Source organism: Labeo rohita, chromosome 6 (genome assembly GCF_022985175.1).
Source record: "Labeo rohita strain BAU-BD-2019 chromosome 6, IGBB_LRoh.1.0, whole genome shotgun sequence".
NCBI lineage: Eukaryota > Metazoa > Chordata > Actinopteri > Cypriniformes > Cyprinidae > Labeo > Labeo rohita.
The window spans coordinates 13,395,916-13,418,583 of record NC_066874.1 but is presented as its reverse complement, the minus strand read 5'-3'; the positions used below and the strand labels follow the sequence as shown (position 1 = coordinate 13,418,583).

The following is a 22,668-nucleotide window of genomic DNA, read 5'->3' as shown; positions in this document are numbered from 1 at the left end:
CCAAAGGCAACACTCACATTATAGGTAAAGGTAGTTAATCAAAAACAATAAAATAAAATGCAATATTGTGTTAAGAGAAAGTGTCCCCAACTAAGCAAGCCAGAGGCGACAGCGGCAAGGAACCAAAACTCCATCGGTGACAAATGGAGAAAAAAACCTTGGGAGAAACCAGGCTCAGTCGGGGGGCCAGTTCTCCTCTGGCCAAAGTTCCCGTGGTCTTGTGCCGACAGCCGTCTAGGTGATGTGGTCTTTAATGTGGATCCGTCTCTGGGGCTCATCTAGTTGATGTGGACTCCGCTGACATTCAGGGCTGTAGAGGTCGTCTCTAGGTGCCGATCCACCGTCTGGGCTGGGTTCGGACTGGATCCGGGGGACTGCAGTGACCATCTGATCTGGATACGGACTGGATCTGGTGGTTAATGTGACCTCGGAATAAGAGAGAAACAGACTAATATTAGCGTAGATGCCATTCTTCTGACGATGCACCGAGTACATCGGGTGTTATGGGAAGTGTTCCCGGTTCCGGTTGACCTAATTAGTGCAGCCTAACAATCCTTTAACGGATTTGAATTATAAGAATGTGGATTTGTTATGTGTAAGCAAGGTTAAAGAGATAGGTCTTTAATCTAGATTTAAACTGACAGAGTGTGTCTGCGTCCCGAACATTGTAGGGTAGATTGTTCCAGAGTTTGGGCGCTAAATAAGAAAAAGATCTGCCGCCCGCGGTTGATTTTGATATTCTCGGTATTATCAAATTGCCAGAGTTTTGAGAACACAGCGGACGTGAGGGACTATAATGCGATAAGAGCTCACTCAGGTACTGGGGAGCTAAACCATTCAGGGCTTTATAAGTAATTAGCAAGATTTTAAAATCTATACGATGTTTAATAGGGAGCCAGTGCAGTGTAGACAGAACCGGGCTAATATGATCATACTTTTTGGTTCTAGTAAGAACTCTAGCTGCTGCATTTTGGACCAGCTGGAGTTTGTTTATTAAGCGAGCAGAACAACCACCCAATAAAGCATTACAATAATCTAACCGTGAGGTCATAAACGCATGAATTAATGTTTCAGCATTTGACATTGATAGCATAGGTCATAGTTTAGATATATTTTTGAGATGGAAAAATGCAGTTTTGCAAATACTAGAGATGTGGTTTTCAAAGGAAAGATTACCATCAAATAGCACACCTAGGTTCCTAACTGATGACGAAGAATTGACAGAACAGCCATCAAGTATTAGACAGTGTTTTAGGTTATTACACGCTGAGGTTTTAGGCCCAATAACTAACACCTCTGTTTTTTCAGAATTTAGCAGTAAGAAATTACTTGTCATCCAATTTTTTAACTCAACTACACAATCCATTAGTTTTTCAAATTGGTATGTTTCGCCAGGCCGCGAAGAAATATAGAGCTGGGTATCATCAGCATAGCAGTGAAAGCTAACACCATATTTCCTGATGATATCACCCAAGGGTAACATGTAAAGCGTAAAGAGTAACAGCCCTAGTACTGAGCCTTGTGGTACTCCATACTGCACTTGAGATCGATATGATACCTCATCATTTACTGCCACGAATTGATGGCGGTCAGATAGATACGATTTGAACCATGCCAATGCACTACCACTAATGCCAACATAATTCTCAAGTCTATTCAAGAGAATGTTGTGGTCAACAGTATCAAACGCAGCACTAAGATCCAGTAGCACTAACAGAGAGATACAACCACGATCGGATGACAAGAGTAGATAATTTGTAACTCTAATAAGAGCAGTCTCAGTACTATGGTACGGTCTAAAACCTGACTGAAAATCCTCACAGATATCATATTTCTGTAGGAAGGAAGATAACTGTGAGGATACAACCTTTTCTAATATCTTTGACAGAAATGGGAGATTCGAGATAGGTCTGTAATTAGTTAATTCGTTGGGGTCAAGTTGTGGTTTTTTAATTAGAGGCTTAATAGCAGCCAGTTTGAAGGTTTTGGGGACATATCCTAATGACAGTGATGAATTAATAATATTTAGCAGAGGATCTATGAGATCTGGAAGCATCTCTTTTAGTAGCCTAGATGGAATAGGGTCTAGCATACAAGTTGTTGGTTTAGATGATTTAACAAGTTTATACAATTCTTCCTGACCTATAGTAGAGAATGAGTTGAATTGTTCCCCAGGAGATCTATAGCGCACTATCTGATGCGACACTGTAATTGACGGCTGCATAGTGACAATTTTGTCTCTAATTGTATCGATCTTAGAAGTAAAGTAGTTCATAAAGTCATTACTGCTATGCTGATGGGCATAGTCAGTGCCTGTTGGTTCTTTATTTTTTGTTAACTTAGCCACTGTATTGAATAAATACCTAGGGTTATGTTTGTTTTCTTCTAAAAGAGTCGAAAAGTAGTCAGATCTGGCTGATTTTAACGCTTTTCTGTACGATAGGGTACATTCCCGCCAAGCAGTACGAAAAACCTCTAATTTTGTTTTCCTCCAGCTGCGCTCCATTTTCCGGGCTGCTCTCTTTAGGGCGCGAGTGTGCTCGTTATACCACGGGGTCGGACTATTTTCCTTAATCTTCCTTAGGTGCAGAGGAGCGACCGTATCTAGAGTCCTGGAAAAGAGAGAGTCAATAGTTTCTGTTACATCATCAAGTTTTTCTGATCTATTGGACATGCTGAGGAATTCAGATAAGTCAGGAAGATTACTTAGAAAGCAATCTTTTGTAGTAGAAGTGATGGTTCTACCATACTTGTAATAAGGAGTTGAATTTACAGTTTTAGTCATCTGGAGAATACACGAGACTAGATAATGATCAGAGATATCATCACTTTGCTGCAGAATCTCAACGGCATTGACATCAATTCCATGTGACAGTATTAAGTCTAAAGTATGATTTCGACAATGAGTGGGACCGGACACCTGTTGTCTAACTCCAATAGAATTTAGAATGTCTGTAAATGCAGCTGCCAGCGCATCATTTTCAATATCAACATGGATGTTAAAGTCACCTACTATTAAGACCTTATCTGTAGCTAACACCAGCTCAGATATAAAATCAGCAAATTCTTGAAGAAAATCTGTATGGTGCCCTGGTGGCCTGTATAAAGTAGCAAGTACAAACGTCATAGGGGATTTATCATTAACAATTGTTTCTCTGGATAATGTTATATGAAGCACCATTACTTCAAATGAGTTATACTTGAAATTCGCTCTCTGTGAAACACTAAAAATATTGCTATAAATTGTAGAAACACCTCCCCTTTACCTTTTAGACGTGGCTCATGTTTATAACAGTAATCATGAGGAGTAGACTCGTTTAAGATAATGTAATCATCTGATTTTAGCCAGGTTTCTGTCAAACATAGCACATCTAAATTATGATCAATGATCATATCATTTACAAAAAGCGCTTTTGTCGAGAGGGACCTGATATTCAAAAGGCCAAGTTTTATCATTTGTTTCTCTGTATTATGTAAGTTTTTTATTTGTTGAATGTTGATTAGATTGTTACTCTTAAATTGGTTTGGACGTCTTTTGTATTGTCTAGCTCGGGGAACAGACACAGTCTCTATAGCATGATATCTAGGTGAAAGGGTCTCTATGTGCTGAGAATTAACTGATTCTGGTGACGTGAGGCGGCTAGCAGACGGTCGGATTAGCCAGTCTGTCTGCTTCCTGACCTGGGCCCCAGTTAGTCAAGTGCAAACTCTAAGACTATATGCCATATTACTAGAGAGAAGAGCAGCACCACCCCTGGAGGGATGAAGACCATCTCTTTTCAACAGGTCAGGTCTGCCCCAAAAACTTGTCCAATTGTCTATGAAACCTATGTTATTCTGCGGGCACCACTTAGACATCCAGCCATTCAGTGACGACAGTCTGCTATGTATCTCGTCACCACGATACGCAGGGACGGGGCCAGAGCAAATTACAGTGTCTGACATCGTACTTGCAAGTTCACACACCTCTTTAACATTATTTTTAGTGATCTCCGACTGGCGAAGTCGAACATCATTTGTGCCGACGTGAATAACGATCTTACTGAATTTACGTTTAGCATTAGCCAGCACTTTTAAATTTGCCAAGATGTCAGGCGCTCTGGCTCCCGGTAAACATTGGACTATGGTGGCTGGTGTCTCTATTTTCACGTTCCGTACAATAGAATCGCCAATAACTAGAGCACTTTGATCAGGTTTCTCAGTGGGTGCGTCACTGAGTGGGGAGAACCTGTTTGATGTTCTGATCGGAACGGAAGAGCGGTGTTTTGACCCGCGACTATGCCGTCTCACAGTCACCCAGTTGCCCTGCTGCAAAGGCGAAGTTACCGGAACCGAACAATGTACGGGACTTCCTAAGCTAGTCGCATCCAAAGCCATATCTAATGCCCTCACATTCTTACTATCCTCGATTAAAGTTTGGATGCGTGTCTCTAGTTCTGAAATCTTCTCTGTCAGCCTAACTATTTCCCTGCATTTATCACATGTGAATCCCTCGCTGCCGACAGAGATTGATAAACTATACATATGACAGGTGATGCAGGTTACCAGGAAAGGAGAAGAAGCCATTACTCACCGTTGATGTAGAATGATTTCAACTCACCACTGTTCCTATGAACTTGTGTAGAAAAAGGCGTAAAGAAAAATTAAAAGTGAATGGCAAGCTAACCGGCTAACACACTACAAACACGCTGCACTCGCGGTTGTAGAATAAAAACGAGCGATCAACGAGAGCGAGGGAAGAAAGGAAAGCGGTAGTAGACGTGAATAGAGACGTGAGTGGGAACGCAAATGGCAGGCTAACCGGCAAACGGAATGCTAACGCACAGCGCGGCGTTGCACTGGCGGTTATAGATTAAAAACGAGCGATCGGATTAGTTTGATGGATAATAACAGAAATCTGGTGGGGAAAAAAAGCTATATTTTATCACTTTAAACAACAGAAAGTAATAGTAAAATAGAGATTTCCTCAGAAGAATAAAACTCTAGGGAGCTACAAACGCACAACACTCTGCAACAGGAGGACAACACTCTGCAACAGGAGCAAGGACAACACTCTGCAACAGATTAACGTTGACACCGTGTCAACGTCAATATTTGTACAGACTTTACATTTTTTTAGTATGGCTGGATTGGAAGAATTGAAAACCAGCTTTTGACAGTTGTGAGATTTAGTTGTCAGTATGAAATCAACAGCTCATCTGTCAGCTCATCTGAATTGTCCCACTAGCTACAGGCTGTCTGGTCATCCGTATTTTTGAGCCCTAGAAACAACTTCTTAAATGGAGAGAGTTTATTCTCATCTGACATTCTGTAAATTTGTCATTTGATTGTGGTTTATTCTGTCTGTTTCATCTGGGAGGTTTTGTTCATACTGCGGCTGTTATAATTTGTTGTTGACTTTGTGAAAGGTCATGCATCCTACCTGTCAACTGCTTATTTATAGCACATTTCAAAGTAGCTCAGATTAGTGCCATATTCCCGCTTGCCATATTATTAGCTTTTTAAGCAAATGAAGCCTTGATTCTTGCAATTGTTCTCTGTGATACTGTGCTCAATAGTTTGATTAATTTCTTCCCCTCTGCACTCCTGTGCAACATGTGGCCCTTAGTGACACTATGCTCGTGGAAATTTTTTTTTTTTTTAATTATAATAAAAAACACACATACTGTACCTTTTATCTTCCATACAGGAAAGCTGGTTTTCAATTCTTCTCAGTTCTTCAGTCAATTCTTTTGTTGTTGTCTCTTCCTCAGGCATATGAGAGGAGGTTTCCCACCTGTCATCTGATCCCCATGTTCGTGGACAGTGATGTGATCAGTGAGGAGACCAGTGAGGATCAATCTTTTCATAAGATTGAGAGGAGGTGTAAACTTGACGTGGATGCACCACGACTCCTCAAACGGGTAAAATGGAGCCCACAAAGTCCCTTTCCTTTTCTCCAAATTAGGTGGTGATGTTTTGTCTGCATTGCCTGCATACTGGTTTTAGACTGAGTCATGTGATATAAGATGTGAATAAGTTTTCAGCTTTGATTTGTAATAAAATGATAAATCCTGTATTTGTGTATAGATTGCAGGTGTGGATTATGTCTACTTCATTCAGAAGAACTCGCTGAACCACAGAGAAAGAACTCTTCATATTGAATCTCACAATGAAACCTTCTCCAACAGAGTCATCATTCACGAACTCTGCTGTTACTCGGTGAGAAAAATCATCCTCACATCTCAGAGGTGCTGTTAAGTAGGACTGGGTATCATTAAAAAATTTTCGATACCAATTTTATGAAATACATTTTAACAAGATTACCTTACACATTACCTCAAAAACCCTGACATGTTACAGACTCAGCAGATATGGCAAAAGTACACACATCCTTCATTCAAGTAGAAGTATAGATACTTATGTTTAAAAATACTCTGATAATCGTAGAAGTACTTACTACACTTTTACTCAAGTTAAAGTAAAGAAATGTGGGCTCTGACATGTACTTAAGTAAAAAGTACCCATTACTACTACCTGTTTTAGTGTCTCATTGGTATCTGGACCTCATATGACAAGACACTGCAGGCAAAAACAGTTTTTTCATGCACCTGTCAAATTTGAGATTTTGTGCTTTTTGGTTTTTCATGTGTGTGTTTTCAGACTAGTGGAAGGAAAACATCCAAAAGACACTAAGTGTTTTTTTATAGCACTTTATCTAGTTGTGACAATATATTTCAATTACACTACATATTTTTAAAGGCTGTTTTCCCAAAATGAGCTTTTTCTTCTACACTGAGCCATAAATCTCCACTTCAGTAACACTTATACACACCAAACTTTATATTTTTCTTCCTATACAACATTTTATTCCCTCCAGAATTGTGAAAAGTCTTTTGTTTTCTGTCTGTTCTAAGTAATTTTTTTAATTATGGAGTGACAAAATGAGATACCCCAAATTCCCCTCTGTAAAAACATTTGACTCTAATATGTCAAAAAAAATAAAACAAGAATTTTGAGACTGACCTAATCCACTGTTTAGATTTTTGTACTAGAAATGTATGCAAATTAGTGCATATTTCATTAAATAATGCCTATTTTTTGCATATTTAAACCTAACATTTTAGAAATTTTGTAATAGAAAAAATTTGCAATTAAAGGGGTCATCGGATGCTAAGTTCACTTTTTCATGTTGTTTGAACATTAATGTGTGTTGGCAGTGTATGTACACATCTACCCTATAATGATAAAAATCTGTCACACCGACAGAGGCTGCTCCCACGATAGTTGATTGACATGAGCGTTTTACCTCAGACCAGCTGTCACAGTCCAGTAACTTTCCTTGTTTCGATGCTGAAGCAGGGATGTAAGTTAGACAAGAATATCTCCGACTGAGCGATTGAGGTGTTGTGTTGCTGGATGTAATAATGAACATAGTGGACGTCATTTACTCCCGACATCTGAGCTGCTGAAGATGCAGTAGATTACATTTGTTTGTGAAGGGAATGCGCCTCCCGAGCTACATACATCCATGTTCGCGCGAATCATTCATGATCAAGCTTCACTTACAGCAGAAGTGTGTATAAGCGCTTTTTTTATGAGTCTTTGCGATCGCCTTTCCTTATAATGTGGTAGTTAGGAAGTTTAGCGGCTAAACGCGGCTAAAGTAAACAAGATGGTCATTCCACAGAGAGAAGAGAGGGGTGGGGTGAGCAGAGCTCATTTGCATTTAAAGGAGCAACCCCTTAGAATGAGATGATTTTTGCTGAGCTCATTTTGACAAGGTAAAAAGGGTGTTGTTTTACAAAACCATTGAGAATTTTTAATCAAAGTATATTAGAGACTTTTCATTAAGAGCCTAAAGAATCATATCAACTTGTGGAAAATGGGCATCCGATGACCCCTTTAATCAATGTAATCCATCAACTGGGTAAGGCGAGAACTATTAGTTTTTTTTTTTTTTGTTTTTGTTTTTTTTTAAGGCTATTCATCTGCTGTGTTTTGCCTTAATATAAAATAACTTGCGTTTAAAATGTTATTAGCTAATGAATGTATCAATGCTGAACAACCACCATGTAGAACAGGGCAGGACTGGAAAAAAAAAATTAAGCCAGGAAATCTCATACTCATCCAGGCCATCCCATACACCCACAACAAAGCCAGTAATATGATTTATTAGAGATTTGTTATCAAATGGTAATCCACAAAATGCAGATTAAAACTAAACTAGCAAGCTTGTTTAGAAAATGCAAGAAGTAGAATGTACAGATATTTGCAAAAAAATGTAAGCAGTGAAAGTAAAAAGTAGTCCGAAGTAAAGTACTAATACCAGAAAAAAACAGTAACAAAGTATTTGTACTTTTTGTCATCTCCTGAGCCACTACACAAAAGAACCAAAAAGGCACAAAGGAACAAAATGTAATCAACACAATAAATCAGTGCAAATAGTTTTATTAAAGTTTGATTGAGTTTCCACATCTTTAGGCAACGTTTACACTAGTGTATATACGAGAATACTTTGTGTTCGAAGAAAACAAAAATAACTTTATTCCGCCTTTTCATCTCTACTATGTCAGTTGTGGACACGCGTTCATGAGAGTACATTACCACGCTGCGCCGACCCAGATCCAGATATGAGTAGAACACATTCGTTGTACCTTTGTTTACATTCAGAAAAAGACACGCGCTGTATGAAAGCTATTGATCTGTGTCAGCGCCGCCACACGCATGCGTCTTGGTACTTTCGTGAATGCCCATTCACAACTGACACAGTAGAGATGAAAATGTGGAATTAAGTCATTATTTTTGTTTTCTTTGCGCACAGAAAATATTCTTGTAGCCTTGTTAAATTACAGTTGAACCACTGATGTCGCATGGACTACTTTGTCGATCATCTTGGTACTTTCCTGAGCCTTGAACGTGGTAGTACGCTTGCTGTCTATGGGAGAGTCAGAAACATGTCGGATTCATCAAAAATATCTTAATTTGTGTTCCGAAGATGAACGAAGGTCTTACGGGTTTGGAACCACATGAGGGTGAGTAATTAATGACAATTTTCATTTTTGGGTGAACTAACCCTTTAACACTTGTTTCTCCGGATAATGTAATATGACGCACCATTACTTCAAACGAATTATACTTGAAACCCGACCTCTTAGAAATACTGTAATTAATAACAGTAATCTTTAAGGCTATTAGATTCTGAAAATTTTGGAATCGAGTCCGATTCCTGGTTCTGGAATCGATTCCTCACTGTTGTTTTCGATTCTTTTTCGATTCTTGTTTTTTTAGATCGGAGGAACCTAATTTTGCCATGAGTGTAGGATATACATGTCTTAGAAAGTAGCCTTATCATAATATGAAGCTTTATTTTTAAAAAATTATGATAAATTTCTGCATTTAAATTGTAATTTTACTGCTTTGCCCATGAAATTAGTCACAGCCCACAGCGCAGCAGTGGACATGCATTTATTGCATGAACTGAACATGGCGTGCACAGTTCAGCTCAATGATGTTAACTTCAACAGTATGCTTTGCACAAAATTAACAAACTGTACACAAACAAAATAACCAGAACATTAACAACAACACTGATATAATAGCTCGAGGTTTATCTGTCAATCAGATGCGCTCTTGGCCACTGTGCTCTTGTTTTCTTTCAGAATTATCATTGGCTGATAGAAAAGTTAAGAAATAGCATTTTTTTAAAAAAGATGGAAATAGGATCAATACCCTCCAGTATGTCATGATCTATTCTGTCATGCAGCGCTCAATATTGGGAACAATATAAGCCAGTTCCACCGTAAAATAACTTCTGAATCGTTTTTGAACTGGTTCATTAAAACGATCTATCCGAAAGAATCTTTTCGTGGAAACGAATCAGACTTCTAATCACTATTAGCGAGCAAGAGGCAAATTAATGGATGCTCAACGGAAGGGTGCATCCTCAAACTCAGACAAGCTCAGTACTGACTCTTTTGATTAAGTTTATTTTCATGAATCGACGTTCAGCGACGTTTGATGACAGCAGCTGAGATATGCAACCTTCATATGATGCAGCCTTTCGTTTGAGAGGCGCCCATAGATTAGCTTTGCTGAACTGAAAACGGCTCTGAATGGGGAGTCGATTCCCCTTGATGGAATCGATTCCAACCTTTGGAATCGACTCTCAATTCCCAATGCCTAGGAATTGATTCTTTTTGGAATCGATTCCCAGCCCTAGTAATCTTGGGAGTTGGCTTGTTTAAAGTAATGTAATCATCTGGTTTTACATCTAGTTTGTGATCAGTGATCATATCATTTACAAAAAGCACTTTCGTAGAAAGGGATCTAATATTCAATAAGCCAAGCTTTATCATTTGTTTATCTGTATTATATGTTTTTTATTTGTCGAACGTCAATTTAAATTGTTACTCTTAAATTGGTTTGGACGTTTTTTGTATTTGCTAGTTCGGGGAACACAATCTCTATGGTATGATACCCAGTTTAGCCTATCTGTCTGCTTCCTGAGCTGGGCCTCAGTTAGTCAAATACAAATTTTAAGGGAGTACTCAAACTAGGCACAGTTGCCTTGACGCGTTTTTCCGCCACCTTTTGATTGACAGGATACTATCAGCCCTGATCATCAGCTGATTTTGAACAATCGATAGTATATTGGAATATTAGATTTTATTCTTTCTGACAACAAATCACTTGATTTCAACAAGCTAGTAATCACGCCTTCGTAAGTGGGAAATAGGAAATTCCAATAGCACGTGAAGGCAGCGGAGAAGCGCTCTCGCTCAGCACAGTGGAGTGCATCGTTTTGTTAACTTTGTGGTTTATTATTTTGAGTATTTGGGATGCGGTGACACACAGCCCTGTCACAATATATTGCTTAACAGATCTATCGCTTTTGCCACTCTGAAATGTTTACACAATCGTCCTGCACGTAATAGAAGTTCCGTGCTCGAGTGCAGTTAGCTCTAACACTACATGCACACCGTGCCCGAGCCCAACTGAACCATGCTCTGGCCCACCTCTTCCAACCGAGCCAGGAACGGGTAAACGAACCGGAGCGATCACACTAGTCAAACGACTAGTCATCATGGTCAGTGAAGAGTCGTTTTTACCCTCTGGTCTGTAGCTTTTCCCCAGTGTCTGCAGCTTGACCTTGTTCATTTCAACTGCTGTCTTTGAAATTTTAAGGATGGAAACAACTTGCTGCTCACTGGAATTCAACAGACAGACAGTGGAGTATCAGTGTTTACATTTTTAGCATAAAGGGTTAATTCACCCAAAAATGAAAATTGTCATTAATTACTCACACTCATGTCATTCCAAACTCGTAAGACCTTCATTCATCTTTGGAACACAAATTAAGATATTCTTGATGAAATCCAAGAGCTTTCTGACCCTGCATAGGCAGCAACGGAACTACCATGTTCAAGGCTCAGAAAGGTAGTAAGGACATTGATAACAGGGAGCCGCTGGCTGCTATGAGAAACAAAATCAGGGGCCAAATTATTTTTTTTAGGTGCCACAGAATAAACATGTTTTATTTTTATTTTTTTCCATCTTGAAGATGTCCTGGGAACTAAGGTTCACTTAAAATGGGAACTAAACGTCTTTTCCAACTTGAGAACTATATAGGGTCACAAAGAAATGTTTTTTTACACTGAATCTTTGCCAACATCACGGACGATATGTCAGCATGACATGTGTAATTTGGGCTCCTCCTCAATGCATCCTAATAGGGTTGGGTCGATAGACGATGCCATCGTCCATCGCCGATGGCCGATAGACATCACGATGCTGAGCCGGCATCGCGATTCTCTGCCCCGCCCCCGCCGCAGCAGCAACCCGCTCGCAGCCCGCAGTGATGATGACACTGGCAATGAGCTGTATTCCGCGGGATGGTGAACACGCAAATGGTCATGTAAATTTGTCGTCTGCGCATCTTTTGCGCGGATAACTTGACCACAAATTCTACACACCACTTCAGACGTGTCTCGTGGCTGTCCTCTTTCATTCGGTCTAAAGCCAAAGTATTGCCAGATGAATGCCAGTGAATTTGCACCTTTTTTACCAACCAAGTTTGTCGACGCCATTATAACGACACAGATCACTGTGCCTATTCATGCCAGAGTCCCGCGGAAAAAGTGATTGACAGGTGGTAATTTGTGTGTAACTTATCTTTATTTATTTATGTTTTGGTTATGGGTAAAACAAAGACCATGCGGGTCAGGTAGTGGAAACGGTAGGCTACAATTAATTCGTTATGCCAAATTGGTGGACATCGCCCAACCCTACATCCTATACATGTTGTCTATGTCTTTCATCCAGTCTGTTTTTTCTGTATTAGTAACATGCAATTTTATAGGTGTTGAAATTTATCTTTAGCTCCTTGCATTGTTTCTTATCATGTAGACAACAGGTTAAGTAAAAAATAATATGCAATATAGCACATACATTTAGCAAAATTCTCCTCTTTATAGTTATTTTTGACTGATGAGCTTATGGATGCAGAATGGTTATTCTGATGTAAATGTATTGTTAGGTGGCATTGTTTAAGTTTTACACGTTTTCCAAAGTTTGAAACACTCAATGAGTGATTACATGAGACATTTTAGTAAGTTGTACTATAGGCTATCTTATAAAATACCCTATGTTTTGATGTCCATTCATGTTTATTTCATACTATTGTAGTAAAAAGAAAGATAGATGGGTTCACATGTCGCTTGAACTGAGGCTTTAAACTAAAACAATCATTCACGCTGGGTTAAGGAGTGCTGAAACTGTAGTTATTGTTTGCATTTCGTTATGAATTTGGCAAAATTTTAAAGCTGATACTTTATTAAAAAGTAACAAAGCCAATTGCGATTACTGGACGGCAAGTGTGCTACAAATATGAAGTTCACACATTACCAGAACACAGAATATAGACTAAAGATCTTGATAAGAAGCCATAGTATCAATTATAAACAGAATTGTTAACAATATTGCTAATATCCACAGAGCTGACAGCTTTACCTGTTGTAGTTTGTTCAAGTTGTGCACGAAATAGTCACTGCTTTTTCTGCACTTTCACTTTGCACATCTCCGTCATTTTAGTCTCTCCTGTGCTGCACAATGGAGCCTGCTTTCAGCAGTTGTGCCGTCAACTCTGATGTTTGGCAGAGATGAGGACTGTTTGAAACACTTACTTGTGTGTGCATTATCTCCATTTATTATGTCATACAATAACATACATAACAAACGATGTGATCGCAAAACATCAGGAAAAAGACATTACATGCACATTTTGAAATCGTTACATGTACAACATAATTTATTTGTACTTTGTACTTTTTTTTTTTTTTTTTTTTTTTTTTTTGGCAATTTAAAATTGGCATGTGTCCTGTTGTCCAATGTAGGTTCACCCAGAAAATGAAGAATGGACATGTTTTGAACAATCTGCCAGTCTGGACATCAAATCTTTCTTTGGTTTTGAGAGCACAGTGGAGAAGATCGCCATGAAACAATATGCCAGCAGCATCAAAAAGGTGTGAAGCCACATTGCCTTCTTTAAAAACCATATACACATGTTGGTTTTTTTTTTTCAGTTAGCGTATTAGTTGATGATTTTCTAAACTCTAAGTGTAAATCTAACCCACATACAATTAGCTGATGTAGCAATTTATATAAGGACCACTTTAGATGTTCTTACAAATCAGTTTTTGGTATTTTCACTATAGTAAAGTATGCTGTCCACCATTTTCTCTGCACTTGAACAGCTGTAGTGACAACGGTGTCTTGTATGCAAAGCATCTGTTTTGTAGTTGGATGCACTTATATATTAATTTAATTAAATAAATATACAATTAATTAATTAGTAAACTAGTGTTTTCTCAGCCAATGTGTCGTACACACTGTACAGTCTGCAGTACAGTGGGCAAGCATTTAGAGAGAAATGCACCTTTTGGATTGCATAATCAAAGAGGATTTGTTTTCTTTTTAATATGGTTAATTTTAAAGTAGACATTTCAAGCTTTCTTTAGATATATTTTTTTAAACTTGTGAAGCAAGTAGCTTATACGCTATTGTTTAAAGTTACTGCTAGATATACTGCAGTTACCTCAAGGACCAGCTGTTAATGATCTATCTGTCATGGACAGTTTTTTTTCTGTGAACAACAGACTAAAAAAACTTTATACATTTTTTTTGGTCGACTATTAGGGGGGGGGCAGCCCTATACAGTTTTTAGGTTATAACCGCATCTGTCTATGCTATAGACGGGTGTTGATGTATGTTCATGCTGGTGTCACAATGGTTACAATTAACAACATGAGAGATGGTGTGAACGCATGTCGTTCAGTTACACGTTATAAATAATCCATAGCCATTTGCATTACAGTTTCAGTTTGAAGTCGATTAACTGAGAGGTCAAAGTTTAAATAGGCCTGCTTAGTAGAATTCCCTCTTAAAGTTTTTTTTTTTTATTTTATTTTTTTTAGGATTTAAAACATTTTTCGATTAGTCAGGTATATTCCAATTTCAGAACTGTCACATTTAAGACATGTCATGTCCTTAACAGTATATTTTCCTCCTAATTGCGAAAATGGTTTATGCATTGCAATTCACGGAAAGTCTATGTTGTCTCCCATAAACTTGCGTTTTTTTTTTTTTTGTCAAGTCTGTAATTAATGCATATTTTTTAAAATAATATATAAAAAAGTTGTGAAAGTGAAATGTGAGTGATGTGTTCTTATTTTATTTCTCTATAGGGTAAAGAGATTATTGAATACTACCTGAGGGAGCTAGAGGAAGAAGGTATAACTTACGTACCTCGGTGGACCCCTTGCCCACCATCACCCACAAAGCCCATGGTGCCAGTTGTTGTCCCTGCATTGCCTATCACTCCCACAATCACCATTGAAGCCCCTCCTGAGAGCGTGAATGAGATTCAAGTGTGTAAAGAGGGCAGCAGTCCTCCGGGCAGCCTGAACGACGCCCTTGTAGCCAGTCCAGATGGTTAGTATCAACCCAGTTGGTTGATATTAAAACACAGTTGATATTAGAATATTTTATTTTTTGCCTTCCCTTTTGTACTTTGCCTCAAAACACATCTATACAACAAATAAAGCATGCTTCAGTTTATTAAAACGGAGCGTTAAAACAAGCTAACAAACTTTAATTTAGAGTTTGTTTGGGAACATGTAAGGTGTGCTAGATGTAAATTGTTTCAATCTATGTTTAGATAAACTGGATGCAGACTACATCAAACGTTATCTGGGTGACCTCACACCACTTCAAGAGAGCTGTCTGATTCGCCTGCGACGCTGGTTGCAGGAAACACACAAGGGCAAGGTGAAATGTGCACACACATTCAACCTTTCTGATGTTCAATCAGAAGGATCAGTATTTATTGTCATATGTGATTAATCTGCTGATATGTGGACATTATTAGATTATTGGCATTGGCTGATAACTGTGCCTGCATCTGTGATTAAACCAGATGGTTTAACTTTATTAATGCACAATTATGTCATTAATTAATACATTAGTTGTGTATAATTTATGTAAAAAGACGTTTTTTTTTCTTTTCTCCTTAACTGCACAAAATTAATGTAATAATGGCATATATACCAGAAGTACCAGTACTTACATAGAAACCTATACAAAGTAGCCAGAAAGAAATTCTAGTTTTAAAGAAATATGTCAGATGGATTTAGAGGCTTTTGCATCTGAACTCTTCATATGTATATATTATTATTATATATATATATATATATATATATATATATAATTTTTTTTTTTTTAAAGCATAGCAATATGTATTCCAACAGTTTACAAGTGATCAGTTTTACGATGTGGTCACATTTTGTCAGTGGCACTCTGGGAACCCACTTGTCTAGCTTAGTTGTTGATCCTCCTGACCTCTCAGATCCCAAAAGATGAGCATATTCTACGGTTCCTGCGTGCACGGGACTTCAACATAGATAAGGCACGGGAGATCCTTTGCCAGAGTCTGACCTGGAGGAAGCAGCATCAGGTGGACTATCTCCTGGATACCTGGAGCTCTCCTCAGGTGTTGCACGATTACTACACCGGAGGCTGGCACCACCATGACAAGGGTGAGTGAGCACAGTGATGCCCTGTCTAGCCTAATAGTTAGAAAGTTGGACTTGTAACCCAAAGGTTCAAGTCTCAGGTCCAGCAGTGATTGTAGGTGGGGGGAGTGAATATCCAGCACCCTTTCCAATAGCACCCTCAATACCACGACTGAGGTGAGAACCTTGAGCATAGCATCGAACCCCCAACTGCTCCTTGGGCGCCGCAGCATTGGCTGCCCACTGCTCCGGGTGTGTGTGTTTGTTCACTGCTTACTGCTGTGTGTGTGCACTTGGATGGGTGAAATGCAGAGCACAAATTCCGAGCTGCAAATACGATGTAATACAAATGAAAGACTGTTGTGATCTAAGCTTTTAAATGGCACCAGTCAAGTCAAGTAAGTGTTTTTTTTTTTTTTTTTTAATTAGCTAGCTACTTCAATTAAATGATTAAAATGCATAGATTATCCATTCCTTCTTTTCTTGTTTTGTAATTTTCAATTTTCTTTAAATCTCCCTTAGTTTTCCCTATTTCTTTGACTAACAGTTTTCTGTTGTTTGCTTGCCTCTTTTTCTTTTCTTTTCTTTTCTTTTTTTTTTTTCTTTTTTCATCACTTTTTAAATTAACCCTCCGTATACGGGGTGCCTATGTTTACTTCACCATATTACAAATAAATCCTAATCTATTGTTGGAAAGGTCTAAGACTCCTAATTAGATATTTTACCACTGTTTGGTGTTACAAATTATGTAGGAAAAGTAACATATAACAAGTAAAAGTAATAATTCTGACTTTTGTGTTTTGAAAAGACTTTCTTTGTTGCCTTTTTCCCTATCACACTTTAGATATCATAAGAAATTATATATCAGTTGAAAACTAAAAATCTCAAAATTCGTCCTTTGAAAACCATTTTAAAATCAGACATTACATTACCATTGAAAATGTACAATTAAATCATATTACAAAATGTTTTCCTTCATGAATTATAAAAAATTAAGTTTAAATAGTGCATTTTCACGTCTATGTTCAAAAATGGGAGTGACAGTTAAAGGGTTAATTAATTTCCATCTTGTGTTGAGGCACAGGAATTGTTGGCAGCATCAATTATTATATACAGGCCTGCCATAATGTCAGAACTGCTCATTTTGCTGTCCCCTGTGGTGAAAAGATACCACACTGTGACCTTGTGCATCAGTCACAGTAAAGGTCCATCTGCTGTCCATAAACTGTTCATAATTTTGTAGCATGTATAATTTCATGTTTAGTAATAATAATACAAACATAAGGCTCTAAATCCAGACCATCAGTTCATGCTACACAATAAACATTTTTTAAATTACATACAAGTACAGTGAAGCACTGAAATTTAATTGATTAACAGAAGAATTTTTTTCCTCAAATGGTCTGTTTACAAGATTGGTCAGCAGTAAGTTTGCACTTACTTTTGAAAATTGCAAGATATAACTTGTTTGTACCTCTACTTCCTGTTTGAGGTCTTTCAGTTACATTTTTCAGCACAGCACATCATGGTGTGTTGTGGTTTGGCACAGTAATGCTGGAAATGTAGGATGTGTTGTGTTCTCACATGCTTAAACACTTGTTTATGTGTTGCTTTCTACAGATGGCCGACCTCTGTATATCTTGCGCCTAGGACATATGGACACTAAAGGACTAGTTCGAGCACTTGGAGAAGAATCCCTGCTCAGACATGTAAGAGATTTAATTATCTACATTTTCCATCATGCTTTCTGGTGTATTCCATTCATATGAATTCAAATGAGTAGTGCAGAGTCTAACAGCATATATGAATTTTAAGGTGCTGTCAATCAATGAAGAGGGTCTGAGACGCTGTGAGGAGAACACCAAAGTTTTTGGTCGGCCAATTAGGTACTGACAAGACTTACAGATTTTTCTTCTTTAACCATAAAGTATAATTATATTTGCAGATAAAACACTCATTTGCATTTTGTCTGCAATAAGCCCTATGAGAGGCCCCATAAACTTTTGTTTAAATTTACATTTTCTCATCCAGTTGTTGGACATGTCTTGTCGATCTTGAGGGGCTTAATATGAGGCATCTGTGGCGTCCTGGAGTCAAAGCTCTGCTGAGGATCATTGAGGTGGTGGAGGCCAATTACCCAGAGACCCTGGGCCGTCTACTCATCCTCCGAGCACCCAGAGTCTTTCCTGTCCTGTGGACACTGGTTAGAGACCACTGTTTGCTTTTGCTTTTAAATGGTTGTTCTCTGCTAAAATCTAGAAATGGTGATGGCATTTTAACATGACATGCCGTATTTATCAGTGTTTCCTCTAGAATTTTTTTCCAGCTGTGGAAGCAAATAAATAAATGACAAGCAATAATACAAACAAAAACAATAAGATACAAATGCAATTAACAGTACGTTTATGTTTTTCAGGTAGGTCTAACAGTAATATTTATGTACAGAACTACTACAGAAACTGAATAATCTATTCAACTGTAAAATAACACTGGATAGTCTTCCCTGTATAAATAAACACTAATGACAGACATCAGCAGGTTTATTTAGGCTGCTGTCTCTTTATAAGTTCATGCATATACTGTACACATTTCGCTTCTCATTGGTTTAAAATCACTTAATAGCATATATGTGATGCAATCTGGGAAAACCCATTGGATGTCACGCTGGGACGTTTTCAGGAAATTCAAAAAATAGGTCGAATGTCAAATTTTTTTTTTTTGTCAAAACTGGGTTTTCATTAAATCATTCTATAACATCTTGTCTGTCATCTCTGAAAATATCTTGGCGAAATTGTAACAATGACGCAGTCTGAAGTACTGTAGCCGCTCACTTAAACGATCTTACTCGTCTCAATCTACAAAATTTTGGTGATGTCAGTGCCCTAAATGATGTTATATAATATACTATTTCACATCCAGAGATAAAGGATCAGAAGATGAAGTAACTAAAGAGGAGGAGTCCGATGACAGTCTGTTTTATCCACAGTGTGCAAACAGTTGCGCTGCGCTCGCTTTTCTAAACTACAAGGTACATTATTTGTGCTATGTAAACATACAAGGGGTGATCCAGACAGATCTCGTTAAACCTGTAAAGTGAAAGTGAAAGCCATCTCACTTTAAAGCCGTTTTTCTCAAAATTCCATTCCTGAAAATAATAGCTATCAGCCAACTTAAGATAGCCATAACTTTGGTTTTGTTCAAGCTATGGACAAAATAATAATTTCATATGGTATCAAAACCTAAAAAAGGTAAAATTTCACCATGTTTTGGGTTTTCCAAGATTGCATCACATATACCGACTATGTTCAATATTCACCGTATTGTGCGAGTACCGTTTCATGTCTTTTTGCTTTTTTCATCGTTTGTCATTGCACTATAAGCGCAGAACCTGTGGGAATGGAGATAGTCCTTACTGCAGAACACAAGATCCAGGGGTGAGGCTGTATCCAGATCCAACTCCTCCCATCTTACATATCCCTAAACCTACCCGTCTCCACCCCACTGATCCCTAAACCTAGTCATCTCCACCCCCTGGATGTGGATGTAACTTCGCCCACTGGATCTAGTGTACTGCAGTGAGGGGCTACTGCTGGAATGGGTATAATTATGCACAATACCTGCAATCCTGTGCCAAAATTCAAGTCATACTCTCTCTGCAGCTGTGGCGGGAATGATTTTTGGTGTGGCGGCCCACCACACCAGAATGAATGTAGTGGAAACAGAGTTTATTTGTTCAAGTTTAATAACCCTCTTATATTCGGAGTCCTGTATAAAACATATTAGCATTAATAAACTCCCTGCATTAATATCAGTAATAATCTCTCATTTACAAAGTAGCATATATTTAACTCATTGGAAGTGTATAATTTATGTAAAACTGTGCTTTACTTTTCTTATCTCTTCACAGGTGAGCCCTTTCATAGATGAGAATACACGAAAGAAGTTCCTGATTTATGCAGGAAATGACTACCAGGGTCCTGGCGGTCTTGTGGACTACATTGATAAAGAGATCATCCCTGACTTCCTTGGAGGAGAGTGCATGGTGTGTAATTTTGTTTTCCCTATGACTGAATGGTGTCTATTCATTTGCATAATTTAGGAAAACTTGCTCCCAGTAGGATCTGTATGCATGTATTCAGACTTCGGTATTATGCGTCTCATTTTAGAATGGTTTTAGTGGCTTATTAAACTGAAGTTGTGAAACTGTGAAATATGTGCAGTGTGAAGTGCCAGAGGGTGGCTTGGTTCCCAAATCTTTGTACAGAACTGCAGAAGAACTGGAGAATGATGAGATAAGGCTGTGGACAGAAACTATTTACCAGAGTGCCAGCATCTTCAAAGGAGCACCACATGAGGTCAGACTGCATTAGAAACAAAATTATATATACAGCATGAGTTTGATTTTGTTTGGTGCGTTTGAAAATTATGAACACAATCTACAATTTATTTATTTACAAAAACTTGCTGAGAAAGTCTGAGAAAACTTTTTTTTTTTTTAAAGCAGAATACTTGTTTTAGTTAAACAACAATTTCCTTTTTTATATCCCCCTTCAGCTACTGATTGAGATCATTGATGCCTCCTCAGTCATCACTTGGGACTTTGATGTATGTAAAGGTGATGTGATCTTTAATATCTACCACTCTAAAAGAGCTCCACAGCCGCCAAGGAAAGATCCACTGGCTACCCATGGCATCACCTCTCCTGCAGGCAACAATGTGCAGCTTATAGATAAATCCTGGCTGCTAGGGCAGGACTACAGCATGGTGGAGTCACCCCTCACCTGCAAAGAGGGAGAAAGTGTGCAGGTATGTCAGTTACAACCAGCATCCAGTTTTATGCTGATAAGAGTTGCCATAGTAAAGGTTTATAGTGGTTATACCATACTTTGCTTTTGTACCTTTAAGACTATGCAAATGCCCTCATTGCATGTAAGAGAGAGAGAGTTAAGAGTTGTCTTGATAATTGCATGTCATGTTTTCTTCATTCCCTTGTTTTAACCTCTCTGCCAACATATGTACACACCCTTTAGGGTTCACATGTGACACGATGGCCAGGTTTCTATATTTTGCAATGGAAGTTCCACTCTATGCCAGCATGCGCCACCACAAACCTACCTCGTGTGGATGATGTTTTGGCTACTCTACAGGTGTCCTCTCACAAGTGCAAAGTGATGTACTACACTGAGGTTCTGGGCTCAGAGGACTTTAGGTAAACATACTGAACAGTACTGTGTGACATCTGTTGTAATCATTTCATCACTGCCTAGTTATTGTGATTTTTTTTTTAATTTAGTGTGTGTGTGTTTTTTTTTTTTTTTTCATAATTCCATAATTCCAATGGTCATAATTCCAGCTTCTTTATTTAAACTGCCTATTACTTTTCTGTTCTGGTTGTGTCTCTGTTTTGCCAGTATTGCCTTATTAAAGTAAAAATAGAGCAAAATTGTTATGAGCAGTGTCCAAGCCTGCTGCTTTTTTTTTCTCTTTCTCTCCCTTCTGCACCCGGCCACCTTCCTTTCTGTTTCTCCCTGTAAAGAACGGCTTGCTGCGATGTGCAGAGTTTGTAAGTGAACTTGTTTGCCGTTAGCCTAGCTACTGTGCTGTGCTAATGGATTGTGATTGTTAGCATTATCATCATGCTAACAAAGCTCTGTTAACAAAGCTAACAAAGCTCTGTTAATTCTGTCTGCTCAAACATGCTTGGCTTGAGTTTCACCCTCTAACTCTGTATTCAGCAGGCTGATGTAAATACAGCTGACGTGAGATGAAACCTATATGAAAATGGCATAAACCTGTTTCCCATTAAAAACCCTCTTTCAAAATTTCCATTTTGTTTTTTAACAAGTAATTTATAAACTGATTGTATACACTATGGACAAATGTATTGGGACACCTGACCATTACATTAGCAGGGACTTCAGTGACATTGCATTCTAAGTTAATATGGAGTTAATCCCCCCTTTGCAGCTATAACAGCTTCCATGCTTCTGGGAGGGCTTTCCAGAAGATTTTGGAGTGTGGAACTGTGGGAATTTTTGTACATTTATTCAGTAGAGATTTTGTGAGGTCCAGTACTGATGTTGGACGAGAAGGCCTGGCTCCCAGTCTCCGTTTCAATTTATCTCAAAGGTGTTCAATGGGAAGTCAGAGCTCTGTGTGGGTCACTCAGGTTTTTATGCACCATTCGCCTCAGAAGTCTTTTTTTAAGAAATTACTTATCACAGTACAATGGTTGAATTTGCTGAGCTATTGAGAACGACCCATTTTTTTGTTTGTAAATGTAGACTGGATGGCTAGGTGCTTGATTTTATACACCTGTGGCAATGGGTCTGACTGAAGCATGTGAATTCAATTATTAAGAGGTGTGTCCCAAAACTTTTGGCCGTATAGGCTGTGTCCGAAAGTTTAGACAGCTGCAGGTCTCGTTTGTGCACGAAGGTACCCCAAATCGAACGTCAACGTAACATGAACTGTTACAAAATGAAAAGCATAGATTTTTGGAATATCAAAGGCAGCGAAAGATAGGCCCACATCTAATTTGCCTTCAAAAATCGATCAGATGATCTCAGTAGAGAGGATGTGACCCGGTCATTGGATTCGGACGTGCCTTGTTGCCTTC

The 22,668-nt window shown here is 38.4% G+C and overlaps 2 protein-coding genes across 4 annotated transcripts in view; one reads left to right on the top strand and one right to left on the bottom strand.

Annotated features, from left to right (window-relative positions):
• si:dkey-237i9.1 (SEC14-like protein 1) overlaps window positions 1-22,668 on the top strand; it is a 50,016-nt gene that overhangs the window by 23,805 nt on the left and 3,543 nt on the right. For 2 of the 3 annotated variants that reach the window (XM_051111876.1, XM_051111878.1), the window contains exons 3-16: window positions 5,754-5,903; window positions 6,070-6,201; window positions 13,374-13,502; window positions 14,724-14,970; window positions 15,197-15,306; window positions 15,884-16,073; window positions 17,670-17,758; window positions 17,865-17,935; window positions 18,081-18,252; window positions 19,957-20,091; window positions 20,270-20,404; window positions 20,604-20,855; window positions 21,080-21,258; window positions 21,586-21,612. In XM_051111876.1, the coding sequence (XP_050967833.1) occupies window positions 5,754-5,903; window positions 6,070-6,201; window positions 13,374-13,502; window positions 14,724-14,970; window positions 15,197-15,306; window positions 15,884-16,073; window positions 17,670-17,758; window positions 17,865-17,935; window positions 18,081-18,252; window positions 19,957-20,091; window positions 20,270-20,404; window positions 20,604-20,855; window positions 21,080-21,258; window positions 21,586-21,612 (2,018 nt within the window). The remainder of the gene's footprint in view (window positions 1-5,753; window positions 5,904-6,069; window positions 6,202-13,373; window positions 13,503-14,723; window positions 14,971-15,196; window positions 15,307-15,883; window positions 16,074-17,669; window positions 17,759-17,864; window positions 17,936-18,080; window positions 18,253-19,956; window positions 20,092-20,269; window positions 20,405-20,603; window positions 20,856-21,079; window positions 21,259-21,585; window positions 21,613-22,668) is intronic. The other variant, XM_051111877.1, reaches the window with a different exon arrangement.
• Window positions 3,513-4,569, bottom strand: LOC127166546 (uncharacterized). The gene has a single exon (XM_051111906.1). It carries the CDS (start codon window positions 4,564-4,566, stop codon window positions 3,697-3,699), a length of 870 nt encoding a protein of 289 aa, XP_050967863.1. The 5' UTR covers window positions 4,567-4,569; the 3' UTR covers window positions 3,513-3,696.